Source organism: Bos taurus, chromosome X, assembly GCF_002263795.3.
Source record: "Bos taurus isolate L1 Dominette 01449 registration number 42190680 breed Hereford chromosome X, ARS-UCD2.0, whole genome shotgun sequence".
In the NCBI taxonomy this organism is placed as follows: Eukaryota; Metazoa; Chordata; class Mammalia; order Artiodactyla; family Bovidae; genus Bos; species Bos taurus.
This window is the reverse complement of record NC_037357.1, coordinates 134,345,370-134,358,372: the sequence shown is the minus strand read 5'-3', so window position 1 is coordinate 134,358,372 and position 13,003 is coordinate 134,345,370. Positions and strand designations below refer to the sequence as shown.

Sequence of the window (13,003 nt, the reverse complement as noted above, 5' to 3'; positions counted from 1 at the left end):
AGGCTCAGCCTAGCCAAAATGAAAGTTTGAGGGGGCTGAAATGCATAGGTCCTGCGAGCAAAAAAATCAGGAAGGATGGAACTGGACAAAGAAACCCAGAGAGGTGCGAGGGAACCCCCGGGGCTGGGCTGAATACTGCTTTTTGAATGTGCACATGGTGAAAGCTCTCAAGAACGGCAGAAAGCACCAGAAGAGAAAGCACCAGGCAAAGCACGCCTGGACTTCCAAGGAGCCTAGCACCTCCCATTCCAGCCATCAGAGCAGAGAGGATACAGAATACATAGGGCACTGGACAGAGTCCTAAGAGATACTGCTCAGTGGCTCATTCATGTCTGGCTCTCCGCAACCTCATGGCCTGTAGCCTGCCGGGCTCCCCTGTCCATGGGATTATCCAGGCATGCATACTGGACTTCAGCGCCATTTCCTTCTCTAACCACCTTAGTAACGGGGACACGTGAGCCCCGGACTCAAGGCTGCTCTGACTCTGCGTTAAGAAACTTTAAAAGCAAGTCTCTGCAGAAGAAACTGATGTCAAGTAACTATCTCCATGCCAGAAGAGTCTAATGCTTTTTACAGAAATACAGCAGAATTGAGAACACGAAAAAGTGACATCTAGTCAAAAATCAGCTGGCGTGCAAAGAAGCAGGAAATTATGGCATGCAACCAAAAGGGAAATAGAGAGTCTAAAGGTGATGTCCTTGGCAGAAAAAGACATGTGACAGGATATTATAAATATGCTCTGCATACCTTAGGAATATACAAGAAAACATGGACACAGAGAAAAGAGATGCAAGAAAGACCTGTGTGAGACTTGCAGAAGCAAAGATGAAAACACAAAAACTATACCAGATAGGATTTTAAAAGTGTCAGACATTGTAGAAGAAAAGATTCCTTGATGGGAACTTGGAGTCACAATGATGAAAATTATCAACATGAGGCAGAGAGTGGGGGTAGGTGTGGAAATGAACACCACCACCAACAAAAACAAGATCAGAGAGTCTCTGATGAGAAGACCATGTAAGTCTATCATATATATAATCAGGTTGCCAGAAGACAGGACATGGAGGATGTTAAAAAAAAAAAAAACAACTTGATGAAAATTATAAGCCTACAATTAGAAGAATCTTACTCACCCCAAAAAGAAGACATATACAGGCTACCCCATCAAGGTATACCATAACCATATTACGATCAGACACAGAAAAAAAAAAAAAAGAACTGAAAAGAGGGCTCCCTTGGTGGTCCAGTGGTTAAGAATCTGTCTTGCAACGCAGGGGACGCAGGTTCGATCCCTGGTCGGGGACCTAAGATCCCACGTGCCTTGAGACAACTAAGCCTGTGTAGAGCTAGACAGGTCGCATGCCTCAACTACCTAGCCAGTGCTCCGAAATGAAGACCCAGCACAGGCAGGAAAAAAAAAAGAAGGAAAACTGAAAGAACAAATATATCACCTCAAGTTTAAAAAAAAAAAGCAGGCAGAGAAATAAAAAGATACTTTACATACAGCTTAAAAAAAAGGAAGTCAGAAAATTTTAAGAAAATATTCAAGACAAGAGTAAATGAAGAGCTATTTTTAAATCACTAAATTAAAAAAAAATTATTACTATTTCACTTGAATTCTATACCCCATTCAAATACCTTTCATTTGGGGGCAGAAATAAGACAACAGTTGTAACTCTGCATTTTAAATGATGCAAAGAGTGAGTGTTCCCCCTGCCACCTTAAAACACCTTTATGAGTCATTGCATACTTTCTTTCTAAGGAACAACAGAGAGGATGAAAAGACTTCATCGAGTCGGCAGGCGACACAAACTGAGCGCTTACACGGAACCCCAGGATCTGTGAGCAGCATCCACACGCATGCTTGCTAGTCCTTGACCAGCATCACTGGGACACACAGACCCTGATGCCCACGGCCCACACCTGCTGGGTCAGAATCTGCACTTTAGAAAAAAAAAGAAAACTCCAGATGACGTGTGTGCAGCAGGACCAAGTCTGGTCCCTGGAAGCTGTACAGAGAAGCCGTCTCTCTCCCATCTCTGCACCTGAAACGTGATTCAAAAACCTCACCTCTGACTCCGGAAATCTGGGCTTTTCCCCAGCACATCTCCCACTGCACACTCCTGTTCATCTCCCCTTGAGTGTATTCAAGCCTTTCCAAGGTGAGAACACACAAGAATCGCTTCCCCAGAATGAAAGCCCCTGACCACAGCCCCTTGTTTCTCGTCTTTCCCATCCAGACAGTCTTGGGAAGGAAGTTAAAACTTAGGAACAGACTTGTGTGCGTTTGCTCTGCATTTCCTCCTGTGTGTTTGCATACTGACGACTGAGCTTTGCTGGGGGGTCAGATGGTAAAGAATCTGTTTGCAATCTGGAAGACAGGGGATTCAATCGCTGGCTTGGGAAGATCCGCTGGAGAAGGGCATGGCAACCCACTGCAATATTCTTGCCTGGAGAATCCCATGGGCAGAGGAGCCTGGCCAGGCTACAGTCCATGGGGTCGCAAAAGAGTCGGATGCGACTGAACAGTGGACGCTTTAACTTTTCTACTGTTGAGTGGGACTTTATCATGGAATCTTCAAAGCAATGACCTGGTACTTTGTCTTCATCATAAAAACACCTACTATTTACCCCACCTCTGTTATGTTCTGTCACTGTTTAAATGCTTTAATGTGTATGTTTTATCATTTACTTAAATTAGCTTTAGCAATTTCTAAGACATTCCACTCCTTGTGTGGCTACCTGCCTAGTCCCTCTTCTCAGACAGGATAAGTCTTTAAATCATTCCAAATAGCCTCCAGTCTTGGTCTGTTACAAATTTTCAAACCTCATCAGTTCTCCTCAACAGAGTCTCACATAATTTTATACTCTCCAGCACCACATAAAAATTCACTGAAAATTGAGCCTCACTGCTCGGGGGAAAAAAAGGCTACATTCCATGGAGAACGTGTTCCACCCTAAGAATAATCCACCCAATGACAGCAAAACATCATTCCATATTCTTGATATCCTCATTTTCCAGGAATGTGAAACTGGTTCTAACGAGGACAGCTTCTTTTATAAAACGATGGTAAAGGAAATCTCATAGCGATTATAAAATTCTTCACCATTCTGCGAACCGTTTCAGTTCCATGACTTCCACACCAAGTTGAAAACTTGGAGCAAATTTGCACCTCACCCAAAGATCATGACCCAGAATCTATTGCCAACACGTTTCTTTATTATAAAAATATAAAAGCTAAACGTCCAGCATTTGTAAAAATAAAACCTTATTCGTTGTAGTAATAGGAGATAACACTTTCGGAAAATGTGCAGGTCCTCCTAGCCACCACTGCTCTCAGCAAACCACTCCCTTACACCAACAGAAGAACAGTTCCACGCATCCCCCTTCACACCCGCGCATGCCCGGAAGCTGGGCCCACGTGCCTTCAGTCCAGTTCAGCTCAGTCACTCAGTTGTGTCCGACTCTCTGCAACCCCATGGACTGCAGCACGCCAGGCCTCCCTGTCCATCACCAACTCCTGCAGTTTACCCGAACCCACATCCATGAAATGTTCTCACAGCTTCCCTTCTCTCTGCAAGCCGCCCACCCACCCCTCTGGAGCATATCCAGCAGGCTTTCTCTGCAGCCATCTTGTAACTCTGCCCTTATGAAGGCTGCCCACGTCCTGTGCATCACGGCACCCAGTGATCAATTTTCAGACCTCCCCGTCTTGCAGACACAGTCCATTACTGCATCCTTCTGGGGATTTCCCTGGTCGCTCAGACGCGAAAACAATCTGCAGGGCAGGAGACCCCAGTTTTATCCCTGGGTTGCAAAGATCCCCTGAAGAAGGGAAAGGCTACCCACTCCAGTATTCTTGCCTAAAGAATTCCATGCACAGACCATGGAGTTGCAAAGAGTTGGACATGCTGCTGCTGCTGCTGCTGCTGCTGCTTAGTCACATCAGTCGTGTCCGACTGTGCGACCGCATAGACGGCAGCCCATCAGGCTGCTCTGTCCCTGGGATCCTGGACATGACTGAATTACTAATACTTTTCTTGAAAAACTGTTGCTGTGTGTCCTTTAGACCTCTACCCTGGACTTTCTTCTCTGGGAGCACAGAGTCTCAGCCACTGGACCACCAGGGAAGCTCAACTTTCTCCCATCTTAACAGCTTACCTGAGTCCACTGTGTTATTAGAGAAGACTCTTGAGAGGCTCTTGGACTGCAAGGAGATCCAACCAAAGGAAATCAGTGCTGAATATTCATTGGAAGGACTGATGCTGAAGCTCCAATACTTTGGCCACCTGATGTGAAGAACCAACTCATGGGAAAAGACCCTGATGCTGGGAAAGACTGAAGGCAGGAGAAGGGGACGACAGAGGATGAGATGGTTGGATGGCATCATCAATGTGATGGACACGAGTTTGAGTAAGCTCTGGGAGTCGATGATGGACAGGGAAGCCTGGCGTGCTGCAGTCCATGGGGTTGCAAAGAGTCAGACACGACTGAGCAACTGAACTGAACTTACTCCACTTGCTGGGTCTTCTTAGGCTCCCATCCTTATACTACTGTGAGTCAGGGCATAACCCGGGAAGCTCCTGTCTTTCTAGCACTTCATCCAGCTTCATGACTTTAAATACCGTCTATCAACCATGATGTGTGCATTTCCAGCCTGATCTCTCCCCTCAACTGCAGACTCATGGATTGGTGGTGTGCCCATAACGCGTCTCAAGTAGAAGTATGATTCGTGTCTCAGACACAGTATGTGCAAACTTTTAGTATATCAGTTCAGTTCAGTTCAGTCGCTCAGTCGTGTCTGACTCTTTGTGACCTCATGAACCGCAGCACGCCAGGCCTCCCTGTCCATCACCAACTCCTGGAGTTCACCCAAACCTATGTCCATTGAGTCAGTGATGCCATCCAATCATCTCATCCTCTGTCATCCCCTTCTCCTCCTGCCCTCAATCTTTCCCAGCATCAGGGTCTTTTCAAATGAGTCAGCTCTTCGCATCAGGTGGCCAAAGGATTGGAGTTTCAGCTTCAGCATCAGTCCTTCCAATGAACATTCAGGACTGATTTCCTTTAGGATGGACTGGTTGGATCTCCCTGCAGTCCAAGGGCCTCTCGAGAGTCTTCTCCAACATCACAGTTCAAAGGCATCAGCACCAAAGTCCATCTGCACATGTCCCTTCACAGGAATGTTCTAAGCAGGTTAGCTACTGTTCTGATACACTGAAGCCAAAGACTGCTAACGTGCAGCAAATTCTATGGGCCGATCCTCATGAACACACCTGGGCCAGATTATATAATTTTATCTGTTTAGCTCTCATCCGCTTCTGTCAGTACCTTTAACTCTTACAGAAATGCACCCAGACAGGTGAGGGCTCTGCCTGAATTCCTCAAGTGATGCATTTACTTAACACCCCAGATCGGAAGACAACGAAACTGGGTTGTGGAGGAGAAGAAGGAAGACAAGGTTTGATGGCAAGAAGTGGGGTGTGATGAACACCACAGTTTTGGAGTGTGATGAACACCACACTTTGGGGGGTCTCTTTTCAGTCATGCTGGAATATCCCAAGGCCAAGGAGACCCTGAAGTTAGTGAGGAACCTTGCTCTTCCTTTAATTCCTTGAAGGACCTTGAACAAAGTCTGATTTTGCACAATCAAAGCTTCCTTCTCATTTGAGAGCAAGTCTCTGAACACACGAATGGTTGGGACAATGACTTTACCTAAGAGACAGGCTCATTCTGTACTTTCTGCTGAGGGATGTAAAACTCTTGTCTTCCACTCTGGGCATTGTGACATGGAGCAGGTTAGACAGAGGTGCCTGGGGACAGAGGGCGGTGGGAAAGAAACATAACTAGAAGTCACACGCCCTCGATTTTATGTCTCATTTCTCTGCCTCTCAACAATGTCATCTCATTTTCTCCTTGAGTGTCAGGTTTGTTGTCCACAAAGTTCACCTAGCAAAATTCAGACCTAACTTCTCCCGAGAATTGCCATGAAAATCAAATGGAGTTAAGATGGAAAAAAATATTTGAAAAATCAGAAAGCACAAAGAAATAAATCAATGTTGCTGTCTGTGGCAGAGTGCCAGCCTCCTTCATGTTCTTATTTTTACCCTGACAAGGACCGGATCACCAGGCAGACCGAATGTCAAGTTCAATACCAACCAGGGACGCTTCCCTCGCTGACTCACACCTGATGTAGGTGAGCTCTCAGCTTTCCAAGACCCCTAGTGCACAGTTCAGATGGCCCGTGTTGACTGCCAGTGGACATCCTGCTAGAGGCGGCATGTTAGGAAGTCAAAAACATCGCAGGTAAAGGTGGGAGGTGTGTAAGAAGGCCCTGTGTAAACTACAGTGTATCCTGAGCCATCGAAAGTAAGGCAACAACAGCTGTAACACAGATGATTATCTTACATACTGCTAGCAAGGAAAAAAGGCGCTTTCTCTTATAATTTCAGATTCCATCAATCGTAACAAAGAACATTTAAACATAGGAAGACATGCGTTTTACGACTAGTAAGACAAACTTTCATAGTTTATCGTGGTTTTTAGGATTTTATAAAAGTTAGAGGAAGGGAATAATAGCTAGTAAAGCAACAAAGCACAATCCAGCCATGTACCTATTGTGGGGAAAAAAACACATTTCATAACACATGAGAAATCATCTGTTATGACCCACAGAAAGAGTCCTGAAAGACTCCTGTCCTAATACATTTAACTTTTTTTTGTTTAAAAAATAAGACTGTTAGCTTTGCCTATAACCTGAAACGGTAGCGAAAGCAGAATGGTATCCATATCAAATGAGAAGTTGAAAGGGTCAGTACATGAGAAGGTGATGAATCGGTTCCAGGTATGTTATTATATATATATATATGTGCCCCTGGGGGCTTCCCTGGTGGTCCAGCGGTTAAGAGTTCACCTGCCAATGCAGGGGACGTGGGTTCCACTCCCTGGGCTGGGAAGATCCCACATGCCACAGCAACTCAGCTCGTGCACCACGGCTACTGAGCCTGTGGTCCGGGGCTGCAAGCTGCAACTACTGAAGCCCACACGTCTAGAGCCCATGCTCTGCAACGAGAGAAGCCACCGCCGTGAGCCTACACCACATCGCAACAAACTATTTTCTCTTCACTGCCGCTAGTGAAGCCCAGTGCCCAGCAATGAAGACCTAGCATAGCCAAAAAACAAACAAACAAGATGCCCCTGAAAATCCTTTCCATGCAGGATAATTCTAAGACCAAACTTACCAAGAACAATGGTTTCTGTTTAGACATGGGTGCTGGTAATACAGATGAAGACACGATGGCAGTCTGACTGGGTAGGGGGGTTATGTGGGGATCATGATGCCTTGTGGTTCTTCTTCCCTGCTGTCTCAGAAGACAGTAAAAGCATCTGCCTACAATGCAGGAGACCCACGTTTGATCCCTGAGTCGGGAAGATCCCCTAGAGAAGTGAATGGCAACCCCACTCCAGTACTCTTGCCTGGAAAATCCCATGGACGGAGGAGCCTGGCGGGCTACAGTCCATGGGGTTGCAAAGAGTCGGACACGACGGAGCGACTTCACTCAGGAAGTGGGACATACTTTCTGGGAACGGCCAGATTTTCGCCAAAGTTTCAGCTTTATGGACCACAGGACATGTAACAACTACCCAACTCTGGCAGTTGTATACATTAAAAAAAAAAAAAAAAAAACTGTTCTGACTACGTTCCAATAAAACCTGAATTACAAAAGCAAGGGACAGAGTGGGTTTTGCTCTTCGGGGTGTGGTTTGCAAGCTCACGCCTTTGAAGATAAAGCCTGGACCATTTTACAAGTGAATACACTGGACCAAATCTCTAATTGTCTAGTTTCTGCCATAGAAGACTAAAATCTGGAGTCATCCTGGGTTCGGACTCTTAGAAAGGGAAAGCTTAGGTTCTTGACAATATGGAACCTGGATACCTTCTTAACACAAAATGTAATAACCAGGAGGATGGACAGGTCTTCTCAATGAATGTCTAGCCTTGAAAACACTGAAACAGGAATGAGTCCTTCCAAGATTCAGTCTCTTTAAGCAAAAGTCAGACATTTATTAGCACAATAAAACAGGAGAAAAAAAAAAAAAACCCACATGAATAAGAACTATCAGAGCAACTAAAGTTGAATATTAAGGCTTGGGCTTTTGGACCATTGGGCTGGGAGCTCTCTACAAAGTTCCTCATGTTAAGTAGCCCTCTTTTCCCCACCTTTCAAGTTTCAACAAACCTTTCTGCCACAGCATATCACAATTTGGACACGCATCCCATTTAAAAAAAAAAAATTTTTTGCCTGTGCTGGGTCTTTGCCACCTCACAGGCTTGCTTAGTTGCTCCTAGAGGGGCCCAACGTTAGTTGTAGTGGGCAGGCTTCCAGTTTCATTTTAATAAACCAGACGTGGTTCAGAAGCCCCCACGGTTATTTCAGACAGAACAAGATTCATAGAAGCCCACTATCACGTCTGAAATTGCACGGAGAAAGGTTTCAAATGACCTTCAGTTGTATTCCCCGTTTCAGGGATCTGACATAAACCCACTAACCCAGACTCAGGGATGTTAATGGATAATGCGTTTCTCAAGTGAATAGCACATTCTGTTCCTCTAGACTTGACAGCAGCACATTTTCGTTCCTAGAGATGTGTGGTCTGTGTGCAGAATAGAATACAAAATAAAACAGAATGTAGGGCATGCAGAGGTGGTCTCGTGCCCCTGGTCTTTGCATGCATGCATTGGTTTGCTTTACGTTCCACTTCTGATCAGGGTGCTCTGTTCTGCATCTCAAGAGACCTGAATCCCCTCTTTCTACCTGCTTCTGTATTAGACACAAGCTTCCCTGGGTCGGGAAGATCCCCTGGAGAAGGACCTGGCAACCCACTCAGGTATTCGTGGACTGTAGCCCGCCAGGCTCCTGTGCCCATGGAACCACAAGAGCTGGACTTGACTTAGTGACCAAACCGCCAACTCTCAATTAGACAGGGTGCAGAGTGAGCCTCACTGAGTCACAACCTGTCTGATGTCATCACCTCCCATGTGTGTGTGTGTGTGTGTCTGTGTGTGTGTGTGTGTGTACGCTTCTAATCAACACAACACAGCTGAGGTTAAGCACTGTCACTGCTGAGATTATGTTGTGTTACATAAAATTCTGTCTCAGCAAGCTGGAGATCAGGACGCTACTGCCAGTCTTAAGAAAAAAGCTATTTTGTGACCTGCCGCTGAAGGGGGCCACAGGCACCTCCCAGGAGCTCAGAGTGGACCCCAGCCCCATCAATGCGACAGGCCCACGGTCTCACCACTGCAAGGAAATGGATGCTGCCAACGACTGCAATGAGCTGACAGCAAACTTCTCCCACAGTCGAGCCCCCAGATGAGAAGGGACCCCAGCCAATACCTTGACTTCAACCACGACAGATGCTGGGCAGACAGTGCAGTTAAGCTCTACCCAAGCTCCTGACCCAAAGAAATGGTGGGATGAGATACCAGTGCCCATGAACAGAACGTTAGAGTTCTAATTTAAAAAAAAAGTACGCAACAGGCAACAAAAAGTTTATAGCACAGAGAACTATAGTCAGTATCTTGTAATAACGTATGATGGAAAATAATATGAAAAATAAGGTATGTGTTTAAGTATAACTAAATCATTTGGGAACATGAAAGACTGTAAGTCAAGTATACTTCAATGAAATATATATATTAAAGAAAAAAAAAACAGCAAGCGAACAAAACAAGATTTGGGTGTGGATTCAGCCACATAAGTTTGAGGGTGATCTGTTATGAGACAAGGGGCATGTAATATAAACATATATTGTACTGAGGCCTTCTCAGATGGTAAAGAATCCACCTGCCAATGCAGAAGACCTGGGTTCGATCCCTGGGTTGGGAAGATCCCCTGGAGAAGGGAAAGGCTACCCACTCCAGGATTCTGGCCTGGAGAATCCCATGGACTGTATAGTCCATGAGGTTGCAAAGAGTCGGACACGACTGAGCGACTTTCACTTTCACTTTCTGGGCATCTGCAGTGGGTGAGCCCAAGGGCTTGAAAATTTCCAGCCTCCACTCCTGCAAGCTTCATGCACAACTCCGATGACCTTCATGTCGATCAGAAGGTCAGATGGTATTGGGAACGTGGATGTATCTCATGGACCTTAAAACTATAAGGGGCCGTTACGATGCCATGTCCACAGGCATGTCTTCAGGACAGAGTCCATGTGCCCTCTGAGGTGAAACTCAGGCAACAGGACCACACTCACATGGTCGGGGGAGGGCTTGGGGGGAGGACCAGACCCACCTCTGTGATCATCTGGAACAGTTCGGAAGTTCCAATCGGCCCCGGTTCCATCTGGAGCAGACCTGCAGCAGGGTCTCCCACTGACACCACCCAGGCACGTCTCTGCTTCCCTCCCCACCCCTCCACGGTGGTGCTCTGGTCCCCATGTGGGCCCAACTCACATCCTCGAGGCCCCTGTGGACTTTCTGAGCCTCCTTACACTGAGTGGCCACCATGTGGTCAGCCTGTCTGCTTCACAGCAGGGCCCCTGGTCTGCCCTGGAGAATTGCTCTTGTTCAGTTGCTAAGTCATGTCTGACTCTTTGGAATCCCATGGACTGCAGCATGCCAGGCTTCCCTGTCCTTCACCATCTCCTGGAGTTTACTCAAACTCATGTCCATCGAGTCGGTGATGCCATCCAGCCATCTGTCGTCCCCTTCTCCTCCTGCTTTCAGTCTTCCCCAGCATCTGGGTCTTTTCAAATGAGTCAGGTCTTTGCATCAGGTGGCCAAAGTACTAGAGCTTCAGCAGCACTCCTTCCAATGAATCTTCAGGGCTGATTTCCTTTGGCATGGACTGGTTGGCTCTCCTTGCAGTCCAAGGGACTCTCAAGAGTCTTCTCCCTGTCGTGGAGGATACAGTGCTACAAAGCAGCACCCTCTTTCTTTGGCACAAGCAGTGACTTTAGACAGCAGTTGCCCAGGACAGGAGAGCTCTGTTATCTAACTGAGAGCACGGGGAAAGGAAGGTGCCTTCTGCACAGGAAGATGTGGGCCAGTCTCAGCCCCGGGCTGCGGCCGGCCCAGAGGAAGATCGAATGGTCTGAGAACCCCGCCACTCATAAAATGCGAGTGAAGTGAAGTGAAGTGAAAGTCACTCAGTTGTGTCCAACTCTGTGGAATTCTCTAGGCCAGAATACCGGAAAGGGTAGCCTTTCCCTTCTCCAGGGGATCTTGCCCACCCAGGGATTGAACCCAGGTCTCCTGCATTGCAGGAAGATTCTTTACCAACTGAGCCACCAGGGAAGCCCATAAAACACGAGGCTCCTTCCAAAAGGCACGAGCATTTCAACCTCATGCCAAGAGCCACCCAGAGAAGAGTTATCCTGTGAGGTGGAGAGGCTGCCAGAGGCTTGTCATTTTTTTTTAATTTATAGTAAAAAACAAAAATAATTTCCCTGCCTAATTAATAATGGAAGGAGTGAGTGGTGAGGCTTTAAGTGCATGCAAAGTCACTTCAGTCGTATCCAACGATCTGTGACCCCATGGACTGTAGCCCGCCAGGCTCCTTTGTCCATGGGATTCTCCAGCTTAAGAATACTGGAGTGGGTTGCCATTCCCTTCTCCAGGGGATCTTCCCGACCCAGGGATCGAACCCGAGTATCTTAAGTCTCTTGCGTTGGCAGGCGAGGTTCTTGACCAGTAGTGCCAGCTGGGTTTTTAGAAGTCTCAACAATTTTGTTGACTGTGAATGTTTACACACACACACATACCCCAGAAGTAAACTGAGCCTCCTAGCCCCAGAAGGACACGATGCCCTCCCCGAATGCCCGGGGCTCCTTGGTCCACGGCTTGGCCTGTGGCCGCACACACACCCCTTACCTCGCAGAAGCTCTGGCACTGCTGCTTTCGCAGGTCCCAGGACACCTTGCAGGGCTCCAGGCACTGGGAGAGAGAACAGTGAAGACCGATCAGTGGACACAGGTAACAAACAAGGCCCCAAAGGAAAGGTCCCCACTGTGCAAGCCCCAGCGTTTCTGAGTGACTCTGGGAGATCCAGCTAAACCTCCCCCCATCGCAAATGTGCATCCTGGGAAGCTGATGGGATCCCTTGGAAAAGACCCTGATGCTGGGAAAGATTGAAGGCAGGAGGAGAAAGGGATGACAGAGGATGAGGTGGTTGGATGGCATCAATGGGCATAAGTTTGGGTAAACTCCGGGAGTTGGTGATGGACACGGAGGCCCGGCGTGCTGCAGTCCGTGGGGTCGCAAAGAGTCGGACACGACTAAGCGACTGAACTGAACTGAACTCTTAAATATGATTTATACACATGATTTAATAAATCAAAGATAATAGCCAGGATCCATTGTTCAGCAACAATTTTAATAAGAAATAATAATATTATGGAATAAACAAGGTATATATACACATAAATGCACTTTGTTATATATATGTAGTACTACTAATATAACTCATAAAATATACATTATCTATATATCAAAATGAGAAAGAGATAACAGTCAGGCCTCATGATTGAAATCAAAATCATACTTCCACATGAATGGATATATGATTCTCAAAATATATTTTAATACAACAGTTAATTATTAACTTATCCATTATTAAATATTCATTATGTCCGGTTAAGTGCCAGTTATCTAAATGTTGGTATGCTCATGGCTCCCGTAACCTCATGATTATTTCAGAGCTTTCATATATTCAAAACTGCATAAATGAAAGCAAACCACTGACTGTATCAACTGTCAGTCCGTCATAGGACTGCTCCCAACGTGTGATCAGTGACCAGCAACAGGAGCATCACCTTGCAGGGTATCAGAAATGCAAGCCCACGACCGGCCCCTACACCAACAGAGTCAGATCTCTGGGATCAAAACCCAAGATCCTCTTTCAGCAATTTCGCCTGGAAATCTCGGTGCTGACACTGATCTTTAAAAAGAACTACATTAGTGTGGTAAACGTTTTCCAATACACACATGTATCCAATCTC

General features: G+C 46.4%; 1 protein-coding gene across 1 annotated transcript in view; it reads right to left on the bottom strand.

Annotated features, from left to right (window-relative positions):
* Positions 1–13,003, bottom strand: part of ANOS1 (anosmin 1) — a 210,918-nt gene that overhangs the window by 77,723 nt on the left and 120,192 nt on the right. The window contains exon 3 of the mRNA XM_059883913.1: positions 11,877–11,939. Within this exon, the coding sequence (XP_059739896.1) occupies positions 11,877–11,939 (63 nt within the window). The remainder of the gene's footprint in view (positions 1–11,876; positions 11,940–13,003) is intronic.